Source organism: Cetorhinus maximus, chromosome 30 (assembly GCF_964194155.1).
Source record: "Cetorhinus maximus chromosome 30, sCetMax3.hap1.1, whole genome shotgun sequence".
In the NCBI taxonomy this organism is placed as follows: Eukaryota; Metazoa; Chordata; class Chondrichthyes; order Lamniformes; family Cetorhinidae; genus Cetorhinus; species Cetorhinus maximus.
The window spans coordinates 5,341,668-5,368,344 of NC_135908.1; the positions used below are offsets into that span (position 1 = coordinate 5,341,668).

General features: G+C 40.4%; 1 protein-coding gene across 3 annotated transcripts in view; it reads right to left on the reverse strand.

The window, feature by feature from the left end:
- scaper (S-phase cyclin A-associated protein in the ER) overlaps positions 1-26,677 on the reverse strand; it is a 291,693-nt gene that overhangs the window by 229,030 nt on the left and 35,986 nt on the right. For all 3 annotated transcript variants that reach the window (XM_078532314.1, XM_078532315.1, XM_078532313.1), the window contains exons 5-8: positions 11,340-11,440; positions 8,810-8,941; positions 6,731-6,885; positions 339-607 (exon numbers count right to left, since the gene is read on the reverse strand). In XM_078532314.1, the coding sequence (XP_078388440.1) occupies positions 339-607; positions 6,731-6,885; positions 8,810-8,941; positions 11,340-11,440 (657 nt within the window). The remainder of the gene's footprint in view (positions 1-338; positions 608-6,730; positions 6,886-8,809; positions 8,942-11,339; positions 11,441-26,677) is intronic.

Consider the following 26,677-nt stretch of genomic DNA (forward strand, 5'->3'; position numbering starts at 1 on the left):
TTATTGGAATTAACAATCACGGTATAACTGAAAAATGAAACCAACTGAGCCTTGGTGGGGAAAGAAAATGTGGAACAAGCACTTTCACAAATAAATATCCACTTCTTGTTATTCGTACTGCCTTCCAAGATAATTGTATATTCACTTTATAACCTTAATTCATGTCATTAGATGACATCATGATGATTACAGGGAAGCAAGTGTCATTACAACTTTCTAAAATTCTGCTAACATTTAGCTGTCTCGAGCTTTTTTTTTTAAATGGCTCACTGTTAACATAAAATATTGCTAAAAGAAGTTTTTACTAGTTTATTTACTTTAATATAGCTAGTTCATACCTTAAGGATCTCTACAGAGGTGTCTTCATTCCTGTTGATTAACTTTTCTGGTGTACCTGTCATACTCTCAGAACTGGGGCTGCTTTGTTCAAAGTTTATTTTGCTATTCTGCGAGACTGAGAGGCCATTTTCCTTATCACTGTCATCCTTGAGACTCAGGTACACAATTTCCGAAGTCTTAGCACTGGCATTAGCAGCCATTGTGGCAGAACGCGATCGAGTAGCTCTTCCGCGCTGCACCGTCTCCCATCCTTCAGTATCTTTCCTCTCTGCAGAGAAGCGAGCAAAGAGAACAGATTGGCAAAATGTAGTGTTAACTTAGAGTGGTGTGAACAGTAAAACCGCACCATAGAATGGCAAAGAGTTCTCAATCTCAGCTGTACAGTGGACAGAACTAACAAAATCAAGTTCAGATAGTTATTCACTGAGGTCCAAAAATATCACCGAGGCATTTCTCAAGTCATTCTTGCTTACTCTCTCAGCTACTACAGCACAAGTGATCTAAAAATAGGAGGAAATGACCGATCTGTCGTCTTGTCTACTGCTTGTGTCAAATCAAAATCTTTCTGGGAAAGCTTTTCTCATGGTAATTACATTCACACAAAAAACAAATTGACAATTAAATTGCTGCTACTCAAACTTTCCTAACCTGAAAATTTACTACTAAAAATTCAGCTTAATTGCTTATTATTGAAAACGGGGTATTTTACAAAAACGGTGTTGTTGAGCATTGTCAGCTGTCAATGGTCAACAGTCTGCTGGTCTAATAGGTAAAGTCAACAGCCAATGTAGCACCAGAACATCTCAGGTCTGATGGTCAACCAAGCAGCAAAACGTAAACCTGGCTGGCCTGGTTGTGGGATGGAGGGCAGGATCAGGCTCAGCTGTGATTGTTCCCATGATTAAATAGCTTGGTATTAATGGGCAAGAATTGGAAGGCTTTACTTGAAGCAGCAATACACACAAATGTCATGGTCCCATCTCTGACTAGAGCTCACTTCTAACAAAACAATATACTGGCAGTAAAGCCTCAAAATCTTTGCCCTTAATTTTCTAGGTTTACACTAGAAAAGCAAACAGTTGTAATTGTTCCAAAAGACAACAAGTGCTCAGGGAACAAGCGACAGTGCCTAAAGGAGAAAAGGAAAGTGACGGTGCCTAAAGGACAGAAGAAAAGCAAAGTGTCAAAAATAAGATCAACTATTTGGCATTCCAAAATGACACATATCAAGCAGAAGTTATAGTTCTGCATTGGGGATTGTACTATTTCTACAGCTGCTGCATCTATCACAGAAGTTAAACAAAAGAATATCACTTTTCATCATCACCCACAAAACTGCTCTCAAATAACTGATCCTCTGCTATGGTGGGCCTATAACTTTCCCAGCTTCCTTATATGCTTATACAGTAGTCATGCATAAACTATGTACAACTGTAGACATAGCAGATGTTTGTGAACTACCAGTTTTGCCCAGTATGTACTATAAACACATGGAGACCACCCAATTTGAAGATGAAGCTCATTTAAGCATTAGACATCTGCACCATATCAATACTTGTAATTTTGAAATTATGACTTTCAAAACTGAAAGGTTTGCAACAGCCTGGAGGTAAGATTGCAGGGTGAATCACCCTGAGTCATTCTTGTGTTCCCAAGAGTGACAACAAAGGCTGGAAGGAGGTCAACCTAAAGGTAGTGAGAAAAAGCAAGTTAAGAAAGAGGCTAGAGGTAGACATTTGAACATATTAGTACAAAACAAATTTACGAGCTTTTGGGGAGGAAAGAGGAGGATTCTGAGACTGGATCTGATCAAGGCAATATTTGATATTGATAATGTAAACATACACACCAGGCAGAACAGTGTAGATAGATAGCTAGTGGAATGGAGAAAGCTTTAAGGGGAATGGAAACAATATTTAAAACATACATCTAGATCTGCTTTGCATTAAATTTGCATTAAAAGGGTGGAATTTAGATAGGTGCTTCCTCTATGGCCAGCAAGCTGGCTGATTTTGCTGGTTTGGAAGTTTTGTATACCACTGCAGGATTACTGCTTAATGTCAGGGCATTCCCAATTAAAAGGACATTTGGGAAATATACTATTAATTATAAACAGCTACCAATCCACAAACAGTTGCACTCTAGCTAGAAGATCTTTAAATAAATTAGAAGTTTGTGGATGTTTATTTTTCAATGCTAAGGGAAAAAAAATTGAATTGTTAGAAAGAAATATTCCAGATTGAAGTTTAAGAACCACGCTGCAGAGAAAGGATTCCAACCCTCTCCAATTGGAAATGTGATGCAAACACTTCATTCAATACTTCATGGCTCACATTTCCAACACAACTGGTTTACCCGAATCAAAGAATGCACATACACTCGAGAGAAATGTTTCAGGGAATTTATCAAGCAGGCAAGTACCATATGGCAACATATGATCTTAGTGTTTTGTAGCCAATTATAACATCTCCTTAAAAGCACGTTAGAGAGCAAATCAATATTTTACGTATGACTAATTTTGTTTCATTTTGTTGGAATTCCCAAAACATCTCTCGAAGTATCCATACATTTCGAGGATTCGTCAGCATGAAATTTTTTTATATTTTTTTCAGCGTCCACTGGGTTCAGCTAAACTTAGAGACAAAAATTAGCCCCAACCTTTGGGTACTGCTGGGTACCTTTCGTCGGCTTTGCTATATCACTGTGGGGAGAGGGATCTCGGAATTGGAGAAGCAAACACCCATCTCCAGCCCCAGTTCCAATCGACAAATGTGTCAATCAGCATGGTTTTAGCCATCATTCACTTGGTAGCACTCGTTCATTTCAGCCAGAAGGATCTGGGTTATGGCTTCCAACCCTCCAAGGATGATAGGAGTTGCCTAGAAGAGGGCATTTATCCAGAGCTCTGCCTCCAGCAGCCTGGGAGGTAAACTGTATAAACTCCACTCTGCCCCACAACTGCGATATCGTCAACTGCTGTTAAAGCCTCAGGTCCAGTGACCTGACCCATCCGCTGCCACAGCGAGTCACAACTATGTCGAGCACAGTCAGCAGGGGTTGGAGAGTCAGGAAGCTCAGGAATCAGAAAAGACGGAAACTGGTGAATGGGGGGGGCTCAGGGCAAAGAGATGAAGACAGGGGAATGGGGGCTGGGGTGAGAGATGGAAACAGGTGAACTGAGTACTGAACGGGAGCAGCACTGAGAGAGAGCTAGTGAAAAGATGAGTGAAACCTGGGGACCTTACTGTGGGTAAAGAGTGAAAGATAATTTCCATTGGTGGGCAAATGGAGAACTATGAAATGGAAAACAATTCTTCACTGGAAGAAACAAGGGAGAAGGGACATTCCTGAACTGTGCTATTAGACTGTGGGATACTTCACCATATTTGATTATTGAGGTAGAGAGAATGGAATAAACATTAGAAAAGGGAAAACATGCAAAGATCTTGTGGAGAGCAGGTGAAATTGGGCTTACAGGAGAGCACACCAGCCTTCCCAATGTCCTCCTCTAGGTGCTGTAGTCTATATTTCCATGCAAACTCTCCTTTTTTAGTTCAAGCTTAGGGAGTGGACTATAAATGTTGTTAATGAGCTAAGTTTAGGGTGGTGTGTCCTGTGAGAACAGCCCCAAACATATAAACAGAAATTCCAACCATCTAATAATCTGGCAATAAGTGGGAAGGTTTGTTTTTTAAAAAGGGGGGTGATTGTAAAGGGACCTGAAGTTACACAACCCTTCATATTCTGGCATCACAACTGCCTACCGTCGGCAGTTCTAAGATCAAGTTTCTTGGAGAAAAGTTGCTGTAAAAACATTATTTTACCCTTAGCTATCCTGTGCCTTTGAGCCACACACAATCTCTAAGCAGCTGTCATTCGTTTCACTTCAGAATTTTTGCAGCATCTCTTGTAACTGGTGAAGATATCCAGTTTTGATATAAAGCCTCTTTAGAACTTCACCACAGTATTTCCAATGCTTGCTTCATGAAAGAACTCTTCAGCTTAGTCAGCCTGAAGAGTTTGCTGGTTTAAACAGGATTGTTCACATTTACGCAAGATATGCAGCTGATTCTCAGCAGCTCTATGCTGCATCACAAATATACTTGATGATTAATTTAAAAATAAATAGTTTTATAACATCTGTCAAGTTCAATCAGCAACTGAAGGCGGGAGACATGGGGGGGAAGAGGGGGAGGTCAATGCAGACACAGCTCTGCTGCCCTGCTCATAGTACTTACTATCATATAATTAGATATTGGCGAATACAAGCACAGTCCTGAATGCAAGGTGTTTGGATTGCTAGCACAAAGGCAAGAGGGACTGACTAGCACCATTGCATTTGATAAAAGATCTCCCAAATTTGTAACAGCAGTATTGTAATGTCATCTTTATCATCTCCATAATCCCCTTGGAATCTCCACATCACACATCACAGGTGGTTGCAGAGACATATGGGCTACCAGCTCCTAAGACCACTAAGGCAACACTCTCAGCTGCCAGCAGGTATGAAAGAAAGGAGCAATTCACTCCAAATTCCCAATCCCCATGCTCTGGTGCCCCGGTGCAGCTGAAATTATGAGCTCAGAAGAACAGGGCTGAACCAGTATGCCACCAATATGTGGATGTTCCAAAAAACCACCCTCCAACGAGTTTAGCTATCAGTAACACTCCTCCTCTTTCTGAATTCATCTCTCTCTTATAATAACTCCATCAGCACACAATTTGCTTTACTTCTCAAAACAGCAGTGAGAGTAACAATAATAATATTGCTCGCGGTCAAGAGGAAGAAATTCTGTCACTGTCTGTCTGCCAGATTAAACTGGTACAGATATAGGTACAGATTTCCAAACAAAATCCTCACACTACTGGCCACGAGGAGGATCCTAGGGAATTCACAAGCTCATTATATTTCTGTCTGTCATCAGATTTCTGCATTTATATGTATTTGTCGTTTCTAACGCTACATACTGACAAAAGACTATTCTGCAATGAAAGCACAGTTTTCCCTTTAGGTAACTGACCTACCTATCTTTTACAAGTTAGAACAAGGTGCCCACAGAGTGTGTCAATATTTGGATGAGAGCGCGTCCGTCCCCCCCCCCACCACCCTCCACACACAAAGAAAGATTTGAAAGCAGTTGGCTGGATGGCAGCTGAAAGAAATGAAATCTAGTTGCTAACAGTAAAAACAGATGTAGTCTCCTGGACAAAAGTGGGATCCTTTTGTTATTCATACATAAGAACATAAGAAATAGGAGCAGGAGTAGACCATTCGACCCCTCGAGCCTGCTCCGCCATTCAATAAGATCATGGCTGATCATCTTGCGTTTCGATTTCCACATTCCCATCTAACCCCGATTACCTTTGATTCCCTTGCCTAACAAGAATCTATCTGCCTGTGCCTTAAAAATATTCAATGACCCCGCTTCTATCACCTTCTGAGGCAGAGAGTTCCAAAGTCGCACAACCCTCAAGAGAAAAAAATTTCTCCTCATCTCTGTCCTAAAAGGGCAACCCCTAATTTGAAAACAGTGCCCCCTAGTTCTGGACTCACCCACAAGGGGAAACGTCCTTTCCACGTCCAACTCGTCAAGACCGTTCAGGGTCTTAAAAACTTCAATCAAATCACCCTTCGCTCTTCCAAACTCCAGTGGAAAAAAGCCCAGTCTGTCCAACCTTTCCTCATAAGACAACCCACTCATTCCAGGTATCAATCTAGTAAACCTCCTTTGAACCACCTCCAATGGATTTACATCCTTCCTTAAATAAGGATAGCAAAACTGCACACAGTATTCGAGGCACGGTCTCACCAATGCCCTGCATAACTGAAGCATAACATCCTTACTTTCATGTTCAATCCCTCTCGTAATAAAGGATCGCATTCCATTAGCCTTCTTAATTACTTACTATATCTGCATACTAACTTTTTGTGAACACACTCATTGCCTGATTGAACTATCCATTGAATGAGAACTTATTTTTGTGTGCGAGTGACACTGACAAAAATGGCAATAAGGGTGTACATATAGACATGAAATGCTGACAACAATTAGTACATTCTTGGAGAACGAGGAGTGAGTGAATCACTTCCTTTCTTTCTGCAGCTGTCGAACAGTTTGGACAACAAACTCAAGTGAAAGGCTTGCACAGAGATGAAAAATCAAAGTCACAAATAAAAGTTACTTCACTTTACATTCAAACTCAAAACTTACTCCCTTATCACTCTACAGAATCCATGATTTCGTCATTATAAAATATGACTGGCTCTGATGAAAAGTTAACAAGCTGAAACATTAACTCCACTTCTCGCTCTGCAGGCCTGCCACTGACCTGCTGAGTGTTACCAGCATTGTCTTTTTTCATTTTTACATCATAATAAAACATGACTCACCATTTGGGTGCAATCTGATCCGCTGTGAAGACTTTTGACAGTTGCTTCGACTGTGTTTTGGAGCCACAGTATTCGCCCGATTAGCTTTGACTTTGTCCGCCCAACTGACACCAGATGGGGCAAGACGAGCTGCTACCAGGGCAGTAGGGGCTGCCCTAAATAGAAAATTAAGCAGATTCAGATTCAAACCATGAGGGGAAACAGTCACCAAAGAGGAAACAACTAATGGAGATAAAAAAAGAACCCGGACACTATAGCTTCTCATCTTAATACTATAAAGCCGGATTTCCCAACCATCAAATGTCCCTCAAACTTACACTGCATACAATACACAAGCACTTTCTCATGCATATTCAAGACAACTGCGTCCAGACTAATCCACGAGAAACTAATTGACAAAATATTTATTTCCCCCAATTAAAAAACATATCTCATTGTTGCTTGTGGAATCTTTCTGTGCACAGATTTGACAGCTGTCTTTGCTGACATTACAACAGTAACGACACCTCATTGCTTTGGATCTTTACACAAGATCAATTAGTTGACATTCCTAGGAAATACATACGCTTCCCATGTCATGCTTAGGAAATGCAAACATCATAAAGCTTAATGTATGGCCCCAAATCCTTTACCTGTTCCAAATTATTCTTTTCCCAGGGCCCGAACAGCACTTGAGCCACGATGTAATGGTGTATTGGTGGCATCAAGAGCCATTTATTTCCTGAATAAGTCAGCATTGTGGTGTTCTCACTATTGACCTGCATAGACCTTCCCCAAATATCAGAGAAACTCCACCAGACAGTACTAAAGATGCACTTCACAAATTTCAAATAACTGCACATAGGTTTGTCTGTTGCAGCTTGTGCTGTGCATATGCCCTAAAATATGGAAAAACGTAAAGAATTCACAGCACTGGCAGTCCAAGATATTCCAGAAATCCTTTACACTTGAATCTAAATTAAGCCTCAGATTAAATTCCAGCTAAAACACATTTACTTTTATATTTAGAAAATTATGTGCATTATGGTCAGAGGTTGAGACTTTTAAATGCATTCTATTTTTAAAATAAAGCAAATAAGTTACAAGAAAAATGGCAAACATAAAATAAGACACAGAGGATTTAACATGTCACTGTGTTTAACACTGAATCTACCCTGTGCTAAGTCATCTGTATGCTTAAAATGGTGATATTTGCATCTTTGCTGTTCATTAATGTCCAACATAATTTTACTTTTGGACTTTAATGTTGCTCATTAACAATAAAAGCAATGAAGCAGAACACATAAACCATAACACATTAAATATTGTTTTTCTTTACCTCAGCTGTTCTGTGACACTGGAGTTGAGCTACTGTTTGAACTCCATGTAAATGTACATGTCAATACCAGTCAACATTTACAGCACTCTTTGATAATCAATAGTCATTTCCTGAGGTATTCCCATTACAAAATAACACATGTATTGAACCAACTGTTCAGCAGTCTTCAACCACAATTAGATGTGAACATTCTTCAGTGGCAATGTGCTTAATAAATTAAAAGGAGCCCAGGTAAGTGACATTAAACAAAGGATCAACTGCCTGTGTTAAGCTTGCCTCTGGAATTTAACTTAATACAACTCAAAAGAATGGTATTTACTACAGAATAAAGTAAACTGAAAATATTTGTAGCACTTTTTAACACACTACGTTATTCATTTTGGGTAAATAACTGGAATTTAATCCATTTTCTGGCTGACATTCCTCCCTCAACCAATAGTACTGGTCATTCACCCAAGTTGTTTGTGAGATCTTGTTATGCACAAATTGGCTGCTTTGTTTGCTGACATAACAATTACATTGAAAATATATTGATGTGAAGCATTTTGGGACTACCTGATGAGTGTTACCACAGTGTTATAACAACTGCAAGCTTTTCATTTACAGAATGCCACCATGAACCACAAACCGGCTCTTTGAGGCTTTCAGGACTCTGGACCCAAACACTGGGACAGAGGGCACATAAACATGTCACAGAAAGGATGCAATATTTGTCAATTATCAATGTGCAAAAAAGCAAAACCTAAGTTAGAAACTCTTACATGGTATTTGGAGCCCCAAAGTTTAAGCTCCTTCGAGCACTTGATGTTGTGCAAATTCTGTCTGCTGGTGGACTTGGCATAACATGTCGTCCTGGGGACATTTTCCTCACTTCCCAAGCCAGCGACGTGGGTCTGCAATAGACAGAGGACCTAAGTCAAGATGTAAAGGCATGTAATACGTATGACACATATACACGTAGAATACTGTGCTCAGTTCTAGTCTCCATATTACAAAAATGATAGAGACATTCTGAAGTAGGTACAAAAAAAAAGATTTACAACGATGAAACCAAAACTGAGGTGTTATAACTTTCGGGAGTGACTGAACATGTTGAGGCTCTTTTGTGCTGAGAGGTCATTAAGGTAGGATAACTGTAGAGAAGATTTTTTTTTTAAATTATTCATTCATGGGACGTGGGCGCCGCTGGCTTGGTCAGCATTTATTGCCCATCCCTAACTGCCCTTGAGAAGGTGATGGTGAGCTGCCTTCTTGAACCGCTGCAGTCCGTGTGGTGTAGGTGCACAGACAGTGTTGATAGGGAGGGAGTTCCAGGATCTTGACTCGGCAACAGTGAAGGAACGGTGATATATTTCCAAGTCAGGATGGTAAGTGGTTTTGGTGGGGAACTCCAACACCAGATGATGGTGCTCCCATGTGTCTGCTGCCCTTTTTCTTCTGGATGGTAGTTGTCATGGGTTTGGAAGGTGCTGTCTACTACGGCTTAGTGGGTAACTGTGGTGTATCTTGTAGATGGTACACATTGCTGTCACTGTGCATCGGTGGTGGAGGGAGTGAATGCTTGTGGATGGGGTGCCAATCAAGCAGGCTGCTTTGTCCTGGGTGGTGTCAAGCTTCCTGAGTGTTGTTGGAGCTGCACTCATCCAGGTAAGTGGAAAGTATTCCATCACACACCTGACTTGAGCCTTGTAGATGGTGGACAGACTTTGGGGGGGGTCAGGTGGTGAGTTACTCGCTGCAGGATTCCTAGCCTCTGACCTGCTCTTGTAGCCACAGTATTTATATGGCTGGTCCAGTTCAGTTTCGGGTCTATGGTAACCCCCAGGATGTTGATAGCTGGGGGTTCAGTGATGGTAATGCCATTGAATGTGAACGGGCAATGATTAGATTCTTTCTTGATGGGGATGGTCATTGCCTGGCACTTGTGTGGCGGAATGTTACTTGTTACTTGTCAGCCCAAGCCTGGATATTGTTCAGGCCTTGCTGCATTTGGACACGGACTGCTTCAATATCTGAGTCATCGCGAATGTTGCTGAACATTGTGCAATCATCCCCACTTCTGACCTTATGATGGAAGGAAGATCACTGATGAAGCAGCTGAAAATGGTTGGGCCTAGGGCACTACCCTGAGGATGTTTCTATTTGCGCGAGGTGGGAGAGAGAGTCTAAAACACGAGAGAGTCACTAATAAATCTAATATAGAATTCAGGAGAAACTTCTCCACTCAAGAGAATGGTTAGAATGTGGAGCTTGCTACCATGGAGTAGTTGAGGCGAGCAGCATAGATTCATTTCAGGGGGAGCTGGATAAGCACATGAGGGAGAAAGGAATAGAAGGATATGCTGATATGGTTGGATAAAGTAAAGTGGGAGGAGGCATGGGCCAGTTAGGTTGAATGGCCTGTTCTGCTTCCATGCTGAGAATATGAGAGAATACAATGAACACAGTTTCATATGACAACAGCTCCACTCCTCAAGCATGTTGACAAAATGTATCGGGGAACAGACAATGCCTACAGCAACAATAAATTGCATCTGCTGAAGAAAGATATTGTTGACATAGACAACTATGAGTATTTTAACTCCAAAACTGATGTTCATGAGAAATAATAACTAACTCTATTTGGCATTTTAACCATTTTAATTTCCTCCTTACTTTTATTTAGTTCAGAAAACATGTAAGCAACAAGTAGTGCATTTCTTCAGAGCTGTCTGAACTCCCCTTTGTTTGAACCTAATTCAGGATATCGCCTAAGCCAAGTAAAAATACAAATCCCCAATATGCTAATTGACTGGGATCTTGAGAATGACACTAAACTTTACACACCAGAACACAACAGTTGGTTTAACAATCGGATGTGCATCACAACTCAGAACAGTGAATCTACACAAGGAAAATTAGTAAATTGAATATCATCTCTTACAAAATTGCAGGTACATCCATTTAAAAAGAATATACACCTATATGCAAGGGGATAATGTGTATCAAAAATACTCTCTCTATTTTTAAACACTTAACTGTAATCATCTGAACTACTACATAATCATAAATACTATGAATTATCTGAATTGTTTCTCAGTCTGCCTAACTTCCAGTTTTTCTGTTTTAAAATTGTTTCCAACAGTTGCCCAAGATCAGATATTTGGCCGGCATCATGAAGTTCCTCTCCAAATCCTCCTTCCACATGCACGTCGTCATTGCCCGTCCTTCTTAGGTGTCAGTTTAATGGAATACAGGTCTCCCATCAATAATTAAGTTCTTTCAAGTGTATTATGTCCACTAGTGTACTACCTGTTCTGTGCATCTGTATTCTCCAACTTCTCCTGCAGCTGTAACCAATCTATCAATGCCTTGAAATCTCGCACGTAGTTATCCAGCATCATCAGCACCTCCTGAGAAAAGAAACTCATTATAGTTGGGTTGCAAGTAATACTCCTCCACTCTGACAAAACATAATCGAAGATGGTTTATGATATGAGAGTAGCTCCCTCTACTCTGCCACAAACGTTTGGCCATTTTACCAGTGAAAACCCAACAGTTGTCAAACTGTTCAAGTATATTGACTGATTCGCTCTAAAGCAAGTAATTAATTGAATAAAATACATTAGAAAAATAACTCCAAAAGGAAACAGAAAGTGCTGCAACTTCAATAACCAGACAATAGGGTTTTGATTTGAAACTGCTATTTACAGTTCCAATCTTGATACTATAGTAAATTCTTTAAAAAAGATGCAAAAATTTGGGGGGCTTTAAAAACCAAAGTGCATTAACTATTTAAAAAATTGTTAAAGTTTACTGTTTCATTGTATAGAATTGTGAATTAAACAATAGTTGCTCACTTAAGTGAGTTTCTCCAGCCACCCCCTCCCATTGTCTTGTGCTTCCCTCTACTCCCACCCACCCAATTAATCCCCAACCCCTGCATAATCTTGTGCACCATGTAGGAAAAAGCTACATACAATGATGGTGCAGTAAGATTGTGTAATTTATATCAGGGCTTCCTGAGTCACCTAGTGAGTGAACTAGGCTGATGCTATTTTACTTATTTTCTTGTGTACTTTAAATTCACCCCAAAATATTTATGGTTCAATTTAAATTTCTGTTCCTTTTAAAATGTTTTCATATGTCCATTTGAACTGTGAAACACACAAAGCAATACTGTTATAGATGATGCATTTACATCTCATTGAACCCCTCTACCCTCACCTACAACAATGTGCAGGGAGGTCATGGATTTCTCTCACTGAAATTGAGATCCTCTGTTCAGCTGCCTATGTCACATCCTTTCCATCCCTGTATGTACATTTCCACCAATGTTTCACCCCTGCCCTAGGTCTGGGCCTGAATCTTTCTCTGATTTCCCTAACTCCTATCCTGCCCTCTCCAAACTCATCTTGTCCATATCGCCTCCTCCTGCTCTCTTGATCTTATTCCCAATAAACCTCTATTATCACCCAACTTCTTTTCCTGTCCTCATGGTTCCCACTCCTCAGAGACTATCCCTCTCCTCAAAGAAACATCCTTGGCCCGTATGCCCTTGTAAACTATCACCATATTTCTAACCTCCCTTCCTCTCCAAAGTCCTTGAGGGTGATGTCACCTTCCAATTCTGCACCCATCTTTCCCAGAACTTCATGTTTGCACTTCTCCAACCAGGAGAGTCTCCAATCCCTGCCACAGCATTGAAGTGGTCCTGTATCAAAGTCACAAATGACATTCTATATGACAGCAGTATAATCTCTCTCTTCATCCTTCTCAAGTTCTCTGCAGTCTTTGACATAGATTACCACACCATTCCCCACCACTGTCACTCGTCTGTTGTCCAGCTGAGTGGGACTGCCCTCACCTGCTCCCACTCTTACCTATTCCGTCGTAGCCAGAGAATCTCCTGCAATGGCTTACTTCCCCACCCATGCAATGTTACCTCTACAGTCTCCCAAGGATGAATTCTTGTCCATTCCCATTTCTCTTTTACATGCTGCCCCTCGGTGAAGACATGATGTCAGCTTCCACATGTACAATGATGAAATCCAGCTCTGCCCTCTGTTTCCTATGTTGCCAGACTGCTTATCTAACATTCAATCATGGCTGAGCCACAATTTCTTCCAATTTAATGTCAGCAAGATCAAAACCGCTGACTTTGGCTCCTACCACAAAAAAAAGTGTTTCCTTGCCACTAGTTCCACTCCCCTCTCCTGACCATTGCTTTCAGCTGAACCATGTTTGTAATCTCAGCAGCCTATTTGACTTCTGCATCACCTGCCTCTGTTTCCTCTCATCTGCCATTCAAATCCTCACCTATACTTTTGTTACCCCCAGGCACAACCATTCAAATGCTCTCCTGGATAGACTCCATCGTTCACACTCCACAAACTTAAGCTCATCCGAGGCATTGCTGCCTGTATCCTAAAATGCATCATGGCTGAGCTATGGCCCATGCTCACTGACCCACACTGACTGCCAGTCCACCAGGAACTTGATTTTAAAATCCTCTATTTAAAATTGAATTCAAATCACTCCAGGGCCCCACCCCTTCCTATTTTTGTAACATCCTCCAGCCATACAACCATCCGAGAACTCTGAACTCCTCCAACTCTGGTCTCTTGTGCAGTCCCCATTCCCTTTGGTCCGCCAGCGGCACTGCGTCTTTAGACGTCTCAATCCTAAACTCTGGAATTCTCTTTCCAAGCCTCACCTCCTCCCACTACTTACTCTGCTTTTAACACACTCCTTAAAGCCCACCCTTTATAAGTCCAGGCTTTTTGTCCAATTATGCTTCTGTGAAGAACCTTGAGACACTTTCTAGGATAAAGGCACTATATAAAAGCAAACTGTTGATACCATTTCCTCCTGCGGGAGGACACCAAATTCTTGACAATCTGAAACCTACATATTTCTCCCTCTACAGTCATGAGTTAGCATAGCCCTGGTCTAAATATGAACACTTATCAGAATAAACTGTTTGCTGATATTAAGGTAGAATGCTTTCTACATCTGATGCCAATCCAGGAAGCAGAAAACAACAAACACTTTGTACTGGCTAAAACTACAATTGAAACAATTAAATGATTTATAGAAAGTTGCACAGTATAACAGAGTAATCTATGATGCATACAACTATGATGAACGTTTAAGACTCCATTGCTTTTACTGCTCCATTTGACAAGCTCTTGAAATGAAGCAGTCACTCATCATATGCAAGTAATTGCTTAGCTTTATATGCTGCAGATATATTTTAGCCAAATACAGAACTATGGCAGCCCATGGGCCTTTATATATCTGATCACCTTTGATCTAGAAACATCTCTTTGAAGATTATCTTCAGCACCCAAATTTAATAAGTTTACAAAACACAGACAAATGACAAAGCCACAACAGTTTTATGAAATCAAACAGTTATATTTTGGAAGGCTATCACAAGACAACAGTTGGAAACAACTTTCCCAAACAATTTCAAATCTTAAGCTTCCTGTAAATTATTAACTGTGACAGGACACAACATTTAACATTGCCAAGAACAATTTGCTACCTTTCAAAGACAGTTAGTTAATTGATTGTGCTACTTTAGAGAAAAATACCTGGTCCTCTAAAAGAACTCACCCTGCAGAACGTTGCTGGTGGGTCCCTTTAAGATTAAAATAACCAAACGGATGAGTGTTTATAAACTTAACAATATGACTGGAGAGAGCATCTTGGGATGGGCAAAGAGACGTTAGTTACAGTCTATCACTAGGGGTAGCAAAATTTGAAATTGAATATTAAGGACATAACACTAGAAGCATATTGACCCAACACTAAAATATACTGACTAAAGTGCTAGTTTTCCAATAGTATTTTGGTACTAATATGCTAACCATTCCAGAAGCAACTGAAGACACTCCATTCTGATATAGGTATTTAATCAGTGATTGAAGCTCCCAGTGGCAGCCATCTGGATTTCACGTGATTTATTTATAACTGGCATGTCTCTTAAAACAAGACTGCAGCTGCTGACAACTGTGCTTAAAGTCAGGTTCAACAATCTGAATGACAGCCAAAAGAATCTGAAAATAGATGATTAGTGCTACTTTTCTGAAGCGGGAGCTAACTCACACACAAGCACACTATGCAATCAAAGAGAGAAAAACTGCCAACAATAAAACACAACTTGAATTTATATTCACTTTTCAGCACAGTTCCTTCATAGTTCCATTCCAGTACAGTTGGATTTTCCTGTCACTTTTCCTGCATGGCTCCAGAGGATTCAGTAGCCACTTTGGAGACCATTAACAGTTCTGGTCGTTACTGTTCACAAGCCACCTAAAAGTCTAATGGTTTTGGTGCAGTCCTGGCGAGCTGCAATTTTTTTCTGTTATTGTTCTGATGCCAGTCTTCAAATATTCCCAACGTAATGAAATGTATATCACTTCTGCTGATCACTAATCTTATCCATTTTTGCCGAGTCTTCCTCAAGAAATGTTTCAGATACATTTCCCAGCTTTGGCATATACCTCTCCCTTAAGGTCAGCTGCCCCGTGCCATGACCAAGATGGGTGATCCATCTTGGCCTCCTCCTGAGGTTCCCACCATCACAAATGCTAGTCTTCACCCAATTCGATTATCTCCACATGATATCAAGAAATGGATGAAGGCACTGGATACAGCAAACACTGGGTCCTTGCAACATCTCTGTGATAGTCCTAAAGACTCGTGCTCCAGAACTAGCAGCAATTCAAGAAGATGGCTCACCACCACTTTCTCAAGGTCAACTAGGGATGGGCAACAAATGCTGGCCTTACCAGCAATGCTCACATCTCATGAAATAATTTAAAAAAAGGAGACAAGCCCCAACTTGCACATAAGCCACTATCCCCAATCTACTGGAATCAGTAAGAAACACTCCTGTAGTAAGCAATAATGACTGCTATTTTCACTTACTCCAGAGGTGATGCACAACCCAACAGAAACAATATTACAAGAATATCACTATTCCTATTTAACCATCTCCTGTTTTCCAATTGAGCATTTTATAGATGTCTGTGCGCATGTATTTTATGAATATTTTTAAATAACTTCCAATTCTGAAGAAGGGTCTAGACCTGAAATAAAAACAGAAAATGCTGGAAAAACTCAGCAGGTCTGGCAGCATCTGTGGAGAGAGAAACAGAGTTAACATTTCCAGTCCAATATGAGTCTTCTTTGGAGTTCCAAACAACAGTCGTATTGGAATCAAAACGTTAACTCTGTTTCTTTCTCCACAGATGTTGCCAGACCGGCTGAATTTTTCCAGCACTTTGTTTTTATTTCAGATTTCCAGCATCCACAGTATTTTGCTTTTCTTCTAGACCTGAAATGTTAACTCGCCTGTTGTCTCCACAGATGCTGCCTGACCTTAGCTTTACCAGTATTTTCTGCTTTTGCTTCTAATATTACAAGAAAATGAGATGTTCTCACCCGGCCCATAAGAAACACTAACTTTCTTAGTCCTGTTACAACAAACAGCTAAAAAATAAAACGTACTCTGACCAACTGCAGCAAGACTGTAGAATATTAATTAATAAACCACAATAATCATGGCCTGTAATACCAAGGAAAAATTATAATTCTAAGCATATTTGTAAGTTATCGTATTGATCAATATATTCTCAATCAATATTTATTTCTTGGAGAACAGCTAAATGCATGTCTCCTTACTCCCTGTTAAAAGATAAAATATTCACATTGCATAACCCCTTTATATTGCAGAATTGAATTGCATCTGGTACAGTCTATTCTAGAATAGTCTGAGTACAGAAGGGAAACTGTTCCACTTTCATTAGTGGAATGGTGTGCACAGCGTCAGCTACAATGCAAAAAACAATTATGCATGTTTCTGGCTGCGCACATGCAGTGTCTGGATAAGTCAGCGTTCACCTGCACGTATGAGGTGAGCACTTGGTCCACCTACGGTTGGAAAAAAACTGCAGGCTGCCTCACTGCAGCAGCACTCATATTTGCCTTCTTGTTTTGAATATAGCACAGCCACTAAAGTCATAGATTTCATCTGCAGCCACGTCAAAAAACAATTTGCTGAGTACTGACAGAAGGAAAGAATTGCAATTATATAGCACTTTCATGTATTCAGGTACTTGACACATAAGTGATTTTTTTTTTGTTTTGTTTCTTTTTATTTTGGGAAATGCAACAGTCAAACCTCTGCATAGTAAGGTCCCAAATATAAAACTGTTTCTGGTAGTGTTGGTTGTGGAACAAATGCTCTGCAGGATATTGGTATAATTCCCTGCTCTTATTCAAAAAAAAGTGCCATGGAAACTTTTACTTCCACAAGAAGACAGAGTCTCAGTCCAGATGTCAGTTTAGAGGAAAGATGACATATTCAAGAAAGCAACAATTCCTCTGTACTGCACTGGAGTGCAAGCCTGGCCATATGCTCATGTCCTAGGGTATGGCTCAAGTTCACAACTTTCTGACTCAAGAGTGCTACCACTGAGCCAAGCTGACACGTTACACTGTGATGTAATGAGTGCATCCGCACAGTGTTACATTTATGAGAAAAACCCTCTGCGGCCAATTAATTTTTTTGTATAAGCACATTAACTGGTTTCCCAGTTAGGGTTCTATGTTAGCAAGGTCTGAGAAATGGCTTTCCTTTACTTAACCTTGGCTTTCAGCAAACTTCCTCCATCCCCAGCTGCTCTCACTCCTTTAAACCAGTGTTGAGAGCTAAGACTAAATGAAAAACGTCACATTTCAGCACCTAGTCTTTAAAGAATCATAAAAGGAAGGTGAGAGATTTTATTTTTTTATTTAAAAAGAAAGTAAATATGTAAATATTTTCCCCAAGAATGCTCGAGGGAAAAAAAACATTGTCCAATCTTACTCTAAAGCATTCTTGAACATATAGAAACATTTCATGCTGATTAATTGCATCCTTGCCATCTTGTAGCATTTGATTCAGCTCCATGTTATCTGCTCTAATCAGAGCAACTCCAAGCGCCCGTAATCTGAGGCTTGTTTAGTGAACAAGGGAACACAAACAAGACAAGCAGCTGGAGTGGCCCCGTACTCGTTGGTGCGCATCTTTCCCCTTGCAGCGATGAAGGCCATTTTGTCAAGCAGGAGAGAGGAGAACAAAAGTGGCTCTGAAAACACCGTTACAGACAGGCAGATAACAAAGTCTAGATGTACAGCTAAAATTACCAATTAGTTTACCAATTGGCTGCAACGGATTCGATTGGTTTGTAATTAATTCTAGTTACTGGCGCATACAGCAGGATGGTTGGCGCCAACCCTTTGTCCTGTTGACACACAATACCAGTGCACAGGACCCAAGGGTCCTGGACATCAATACCTCTCTCTGCCTCACCTACAGCAGCCGGTGCAAAAGATATATCCTGTGGTGCTGAAACAGTGGAAAGTCGTGCTGCATAAGAAGGCGCTGACAAGAAAGGAACCTTTATGGGCTAAGCTGTGTAACAGCAAGCTTCATGCTAAAATAAACTCCAATGGATTGTGAGACAGATTTTCTTGTGTATGAAGGGGATTTATTTTCTGAAGGTCAAGCCTACCACACAGAAGCAACACTGAAATACAACTTTCAGACAAACATCCACCAGGACATTCTTTTACCTAGAAAATTGATCATTCTTTTCATTTCTTTCATTGGAAATGTACTGTGACTACGAGACACACAGCAGCTTCATTCATAACAAAACATACAGCATAAGTAACGCACACCAAGCTTGCCCCGAGATGGTCCAATGCAAGTGCAGTTCCTTTACAAAGTACAGTACTGAGTTGTAGAAGCAGTTTGCTTTGACAAGAACAACTTTGCAAAACGACAGGATAATTTATCATCATTTCCAACTGTTTTCTAATCCAGTTCAGAGACAGCTAATTAGAGGGATGGATGGATGTATGCTATACTACATAGCAAAGAACTGCCGCAAAGGTTCACTTTATGAGACTATAATTTACATGTTTTTTTGAAAGGGAACTTTCATTGAGGTCAGAGAATTTTAAGCGGACAGATATATTTTTTCACCCTTTGTTTACTGCATATTTGAAGAATCTAAGATCGTTATGTGAGATATTCACAGGAATTCTACATTTAATGTTTCTTTTGGCTTCCCATTTTTCTTCTGGTTTTGAATATCTGAATAACTTAACTCACCCACCTAGAATTACAGATAACAACACAGAAACAAGTCATTTGGCTCAAAGTCTTTGTTGAAGTTTATCCTCCACATAAGCAGAAGTCCTAATCTCATTTGCCTATCATGTTCTTAAATCCCTTAATCCCATTTTCCTTCAACCACCTATTTCTTAATCTTGACCTTACCTAGGCTTCAATCACCAACTTCTGTATTGCCTCGCAACCTTGTGTAAAGAAAGTTTTCCTGTTCTCTATCCTAAATCTCTTTTCCTTTAATCTTGTAAATATGCCTCCTTATTGTGGGCTGTTCACTCACTGGATACAATCTTTTTCTAACTACTCTGTCCTATCCCTTCATCATTTTACACACCTCCATCAAGTTACCTTTTAATATTTTGTTCTCAAAAAAATCTAGCAGATTCCTTGTATGTTTCAAAAGTCTTCCATTCACATCCAATACTATTCTTTGCATCACTAACTCAATCATATGCTTGTAATATGGATTTGTAATTCGTTAGGAAATAAGAGACAAAGAGTTAGGATAGAGTGTTTGTTAACTGATTGGCAGTATGTGACAAGTGGTGTGCATGAAGGATATGTGCTGGGAATGCTGCTTTACATCATATACATTAATGAAATGGGCATCAGTATCCACAGTATTTTGCTTTTATATACATTAATGAGTTCGATGAAGGAATAGAAAGGTGTACACCCAAATTTGCAGATTACACTAAATTAGGAGGCACAGTAAATTGTGTGGATGGGAGGAGGAAGTTACAAAGGGGCAGAGACAATCAAATGAATGGGCAAATGGGGAATGCAGTTCAAAGCGACGAAGCACAAGATTATTCACTTTGCATCTGAGAAAGACTGATCAGTATACTTTCTTAACAGCGAGAGACTGGGAGGTATAGAGGAAGAAAGGGTTTTGGCTGTCCATATACACAAATCATTAAAGCTATTGTGCAGATACAAAGAGAAATCAAAACGGCTATTGGAATGTTGATACTTCAGCAATGCAGAGCCATGTTCAGACCTACCTGGAGTACTCAGTCTTGCGCACCAAACCTCAGGCAAGATATTTTGGTTTTGGAAGAGGTAGAGCACAGATTCACCAGAATAATGTTAAATTATGAAGTTGGATAAAGCTAGCTTGTATTTCAGGGTTTGAAAGGTTGGAGGGTAATCTAATCAAGGTATTTACTATGATCAAGGGGCTCAATAGGATATAGAGCTGTTTCCTCTGGTGCGGAACCCAGAACAAGAGGGCATAAACTTAAAATTATGGCCAGGTCTCTCACGATTGAAATATGGAAACACTTTCTCCACACAAACGGTCGTGAAAATCTGGAACTCACTCCCCCACAAATCTGTGAATGTTGAGCCAACTGAATTTTTAAAGTCTGGATTGATAGATTTTTGTTACCCTATCGAGACACAGGCTTGATGGACCAGCTGGTCTTTTCTTGCAGGTCAATTTTGTATGTTTATTAGGGTATTAGGAAATGAAACAAAGGCAGGTAGTAAATGGAGTTGAGATACAGATCAGCTATGATCTAATTGAATGATGGAAAGGCTTGACGAGCTAAGTGGCCTCTTTTTCCTATGTCGAAATTGCCCATTATACATTTTTTATTCAGCCAGACTTGTAGCCTCGCCAACAATTTAAGTTCTTCCCATTATCTACTATAGATTTGCCACTTTTCATTGTGTTTCAATTAACCATTAAGCTCATCTCATATGCTGGTGTAGGGCTGTTACTTTTTTCCCCACCAACATCAAATGCGCCAGTTGAAAAGGGACAATTATAACAACTGTATATATTTATCAAGCATTTTAACCAATTTTTTGTGTATTTAGGCAAAATCTTGGAAACAGTTCTAAATATCTTATTAAATGTTTCCTTGAATTTTATACCATATACTATCACAGAAGAAGCCTGAAACAACAGAATAATGTTTCTGTATTCATTGTTTCTTCACCTCCAGCTAGTTTAACATAGCACACCAAATTGCAACACTTCCTAAGCAGTAGCTAGTTTAGTGAAAACTCCCAGGCCTGAGATGACACCTATCAGAGAATGGCACTTAAACAGTAGCTTCTACTCCAGCATCTTTCTTGCAATCCCATTAGGGGTTTTGCACCCTGTTTCATAACCAGTAGCTACACGCAATGCAGTCAAAATGTGAACAAGCAAATGATTGTACATTGAAGTCTTCAAGATTTCATCCTCTCAGTTTACAGCCAACTCTGGTTATTTTAAAACAAAAATAAAAATACCTGGAAAAACTCAGCAGGTCTGACAGCATCTGCGGAGAGGAACACAGTTAACGCTTCGAGTCCATATGACTCTTCAACAGAACTAAGGAAAAATAGAAAAGAGGGAAATATAAGCTGGTTTAAGTGGGGGTGGGGGGGGGGGGGGGGGGGAGAGACGACAGGTAGAGCTGGATAGAGGGCCAGTGATAGGTGGAGATAGCCAAAAGATGTCATAGACAAAAGGACAAAGAGGTGTTGAAGGTAATATCACCACCTTCAACACCTCTTTGTCCTTTTGTCTATGACATCTTTTGGCTATCTCCACCTAGTACTGGCCCTCTATCCAGCTCTACCTGTCCCACCCTCTCTCCCCAACCCCCTCCCCCACCCCCCCACCCACCCACCCACCCACCCACTAAACCAGCTTATATTTCACCTCTTTTCTATTTTTCCTTAGTTCTGTTGAACAGTCATACGGACTCGAAACATTAACTGCGTTCCTCTCCGCAGATGCTGTCAGATCTGCTGAGTTTTTCCAGGTATTTTAAATTTTATTTTTGTTTTAAATTTCCAGCATCCACAGTTTTTTGTTTTTATCTCTGGTTATTTTAATCCTGTCAACACACTAACTCACTCGGTGAGCAATTGGCAATTGAGCAGGACGGCAGAAGTTTCCTAATTGCAGTGAAGCTCAGCCATCGCCTCAGGCAAGAACTGCGTCTGAACCATTTCATCTTCATGCCAAGAAGATAGGATGCTTCAGCATGCAGTTCACACAACTAGCACAGAACATTATTACTAAGATAAAAGGGTCATACGGACTCGAAACGTTAACTGTGTTCCTCTCCGCAGATGCTGTTAGAACATTATTACTTTAGCTGTAGGCTTTGTCGGGAGTGAGGGAGCCTGATGAAAATAACAGAAGGGCTAAACAATTCGATGCCGTGATGACAGCTATTCAACAACACAATACAGGAAATTGAAGCCAAAAGATTTTAACATTGTGCAATTCCTTTTCTCTTACGTGATTTTCATAATTCATCACCTCAAATTGCTCCCATCACTATCAACAGGTCTGTAACCAGCAGTACTTTAGCCCAAGTGTCATGTAACTCAAAGGGCTGTCTCCAGGCACAAGGCAGGTTTGGAAGGACAAAAAAGCTTAATTATATCGATGAATGTTTTGTGCAATTCTAGTGGGCATGTGAGAAAAATTTCACACATCAATTACAATACTTTAGTGAATTAGTAGAAAAACTGCTGTAAAGTGGTTTCAAAATTGTATTTGTCCACAATTAGTTTTTAAACTGAGATATTCATGACAATTGTTAATACATCAGGTCAGTCACATAAGATTATCAGTCTCATCAAGTATTACCCTAAAAGATACCTCTTAGCCTGTGGTTAAGATTTCACATGTCAAAACAGCAATGGCAGGAAGTATAAAACTTTGAATCTGAAGACCCAAGTTTGAATCCCACTTGACTCAACAGCCTTTACTGCTCCTGAGGCAGGGCTAGAGGGCCACCACCTAACCGCAGATAAACGGGATAGCCGCAGAGAGATTCAAGTCTAAGAACAACTTCTCGATACCCAAACCCAGCCTAATGGCAAAGCATGTTAGCAGAACCGTAGACTTTAAACTACCATTTAAAACTAAAAATTTTAGCTTCATCTTTTGTTCAAATTACAGTTTTATTTAACAAAAAAATGTAAGACAACGCCATCCAGCAACATATCCTGACATTTAACTTACTAAATGTTGCCTTCTCATTGAGGTACTGCAGAAAACAAATTCATTACAGTTTTATTTTGTTCCACATTATAAAAGGTACATTGTACATTATTCTATAACTTGTGACTGTACAGATGTGTATTTTCCACTACTTGAAACTAATGGTTGTGGTTTGGCCAAATACTAAGGTTTGCATTTCTGTCCCGTTACTAGACATTTTACTTTACGGTTCCAGACTGATTTATTGGTGGTATACAGCAAGCAAAATGGAATAGCCACATTAATACTCATCATTCCTTATTGGTCAACATACAGATGGAATGGCCTAGAGCAGGAAGGAGAACTGTTAGCAGCATAAAGGCCTGGCTGACATCATGTGTAGTTACTACTACAGAGTGCATTTATGAAACCTTTAGGGTAACCTGGCCATGTGAAAGAAGCTGCCTCCCCGTAGGCTACTACTGTCATTTACTATCTGATCCATTAGCCTGGAGCATCAAGCTACTCACAGTGAATGCATTTTGCGGGTTAAATAATGTGAATTTTGAGCTATTCACTGCTTTTGAATAGCCCAAGGCACTGTCTCCAGCTAGGAAAGAAAAATATACAAAACGGCTGATCTTCTTACACGGCTAACAGTCCATAACCTAACCACAATCTTCCTATCTGCACTTGCAACCACAACCAGGCATCAGAGCCCCTGTCAACTGAGCATATGACATTATACTGATCGTCAGAATTACACTGTAATCAATAATAATACAGGCCTATTCGAAAGTAAAATGCACCATGTATATATACACCCAAATTAATCAAGAACGCAAAAGGATCATTGGTACCTCCCAAATTACTTTCAAATCCTTGGAACAGTTTTATATTCTGTAAGAAAATAATTTGAATGTTTGCAGATCCCAGTTCAACTTAAATGGTCTCCATTCATTATTCAGACAGCTGTTCTCACATCCTTTGTATCATGGAAGGATTCTCAGGCTAATTAACAGTCTAGTGAGCCACACCATGAATGCTCCTTCCATGGCAGGATGATTTTATGAGCTTCCACACCATGGGAGAAGAGGCACCCACACTCACCAGACACAAGTATCCCACTGAATATCAACCCAGAATTAAGCGCCAGAGCTCCTGTCTCTGTTCACCACAAATGTCTGGGGCGGGGTTCAAACCCTCTACCTTCTGACTCAGAAGCGGGAATCTTACTGCTAATTGAATGGCTTGCTCCATTCTAGACAGTTGGTGCAGTTTAATTTCTAACTTGTTTAACAGTCAAGAGAAACAACATACCTCTCTACCTGCAAAATAGTGAAAGAGTGAAATTAAAGTCGACACTTGGGTCAGGAGAACTGTTTTCTCTATAATAATAGCCACTACATTACCCACCACAGCTCAAATATGACCAATTTTGAGTCAGTTAATATGCCCTGCATTGGATTTAATGATTCATTCCAATTAGTCAATAGCAACTTTGGTGGTAATGTGATTAGCAAAATAATAGATTTTGCACTACTTCCCCTTAGAAAAGTATTCCAACTCTACCAATGTCTTACAATTTAAAAAATGCATAACACTGGTTTCTAGCAATCTGTTCATGGTTGTGAATGACTGGTGTGGAAAAAGAAAAAGAATGTGCACATACACAGTCTCTTAGCACGTTCTCAGAACATCCCAAAGAACTTCACAAACTAATGAATTGCTTTTGAATTAGTCTCTCTTGCTCTTTAAGTAAACACACCAGAGAGCTCTGAGGTACAGAGGGATCTAGGTGTCCCAGTGCATGAATCACAAAAGGTTGAAATGCAGGCACAGCAAGTAGGAAAGCTAACAGAACATTATTGTTTATTGCGAAGGGAACAAATACAAAAGTAGGGAGTTATGGCTTCAGTTATATAGAGCATTGATTAGACCACATCTGGAGTACTGTGCACAGTATAGTCTCCTCATTTAAGGAAGGATGCAAATGCATCAGAGGCAGTTCAGAGGTTTACTGAATGAACACCTGGATTAGATGGGTTGTCTTATGAGGAAAGGTTGGACACGCTAGGCTTGTATTCGCTGGAGTTTAGAAGAGTAAGGGGCGACTTGGTTGAAACATATAAGATCCTGAGTGGTCTTGACAGGCTCAATGTGGAGAGGATGTTTCCTGTTGTGGGAGAATCTAGTACTATGGCCACTGTTTAAAAATAAGGGGTCACCCATTTAGGACAGAGATGAGGATAATTTTTTTCTCTTGGAGGGTTGAGTCTAAGGAACTCTGTTCCTCAAAAGACGGTGGAGGCAGAGTCTTTTAATATTTTTAGGGCAGAGGTAGATTTTTTAAAAATTCATTTACAGGATATGGGCTTCACTGGCTCGGCCAGCATTTATTGTCCATCCCTAATTGCCCTCGAGGTGGTGGTGGGGAGCTGCTTTCTTGAACCGCTGCAGCCCCTCTGGTGTAAGTACACCCACAGTACTGCTAGGGAGAGAGGTCCAGGATTTTGACCCAGCGACAGCGAAGGAACAGCGATATATTTCCAAGTCAGGTTGGAGAGTGGCTTGGAGGGGAACTTCCGGTTGGTGTATCTGCTACCCTTGTCCTTCTAGATGGTAATGGTCGTGGGTTTGGAGGCGGCTGTCTAAGGAGCCTTGGTGAGTTGCTGCAGTGCATCTTGTAGATGGTACACACTGCTACCACTGTTCGTCAGTGGTGGAGGGAGTGAGTGTTTGTGGAATTAGTGCCAATCAAGCTGGCTGCTTTGTCCTGGATGGTGTCAAGCTTCTTGAATGTTATTGGAGCTCCAGTCATCCAGGCAAGTGGAGAGTGTTCCATCGCACTCCTTGATAAGCACACACTTCCTGATAAGCAAGGGGATGAAAGGCATTCAGGGGTGGGCAGGGATGTGGAGTTGAGGCTACAATCAGATCAGCCATGATCTTATTGAATGGCAGAGCAGGCTGAATTCCGGACTGAATATTGAGTTCAACAATTTTAGATCATGAACTCCTCTCCTCCAATTCCCCTTTTTTTCCCCCAATAATTTATATAGATTTTTCTTTTCCCACCTATTTCCATTATTTTTAAATGTATTTCCATCCATTGTTTTATCTCTACCTTTTAGCCTATTTCAATCCCTTTCCTTCACCCCACCCCACCCGGGCTATCTGTACCTTGCTTGTCCTGCTTTCTACCCTTAATTAGCACATTCCTTAGATAATATCACCACCTTCAACACCTCTTTGCCTATGACATCTTTTGGCAATCTCCACCTATCACTGGCTCTTTATCCAGCTCTATTTGTCTTCCCCCCCCTTTAAACCAGCTTATATTTCACCTCTTTTCTATTTTTACTTAGTTCTGTTGAAGAGTCATACGGACTCAAAACGTTAACTGTGTTCCTCTCCGCAGATGCTGCCAGACCTGCTGAGTTTTCCCAGGGAATTTCTATTTTTGTTTTGGATTTCCAGCATCCGCAGTTTTTTGCTTTCATCAGGAAAGCCTCCCTGGTC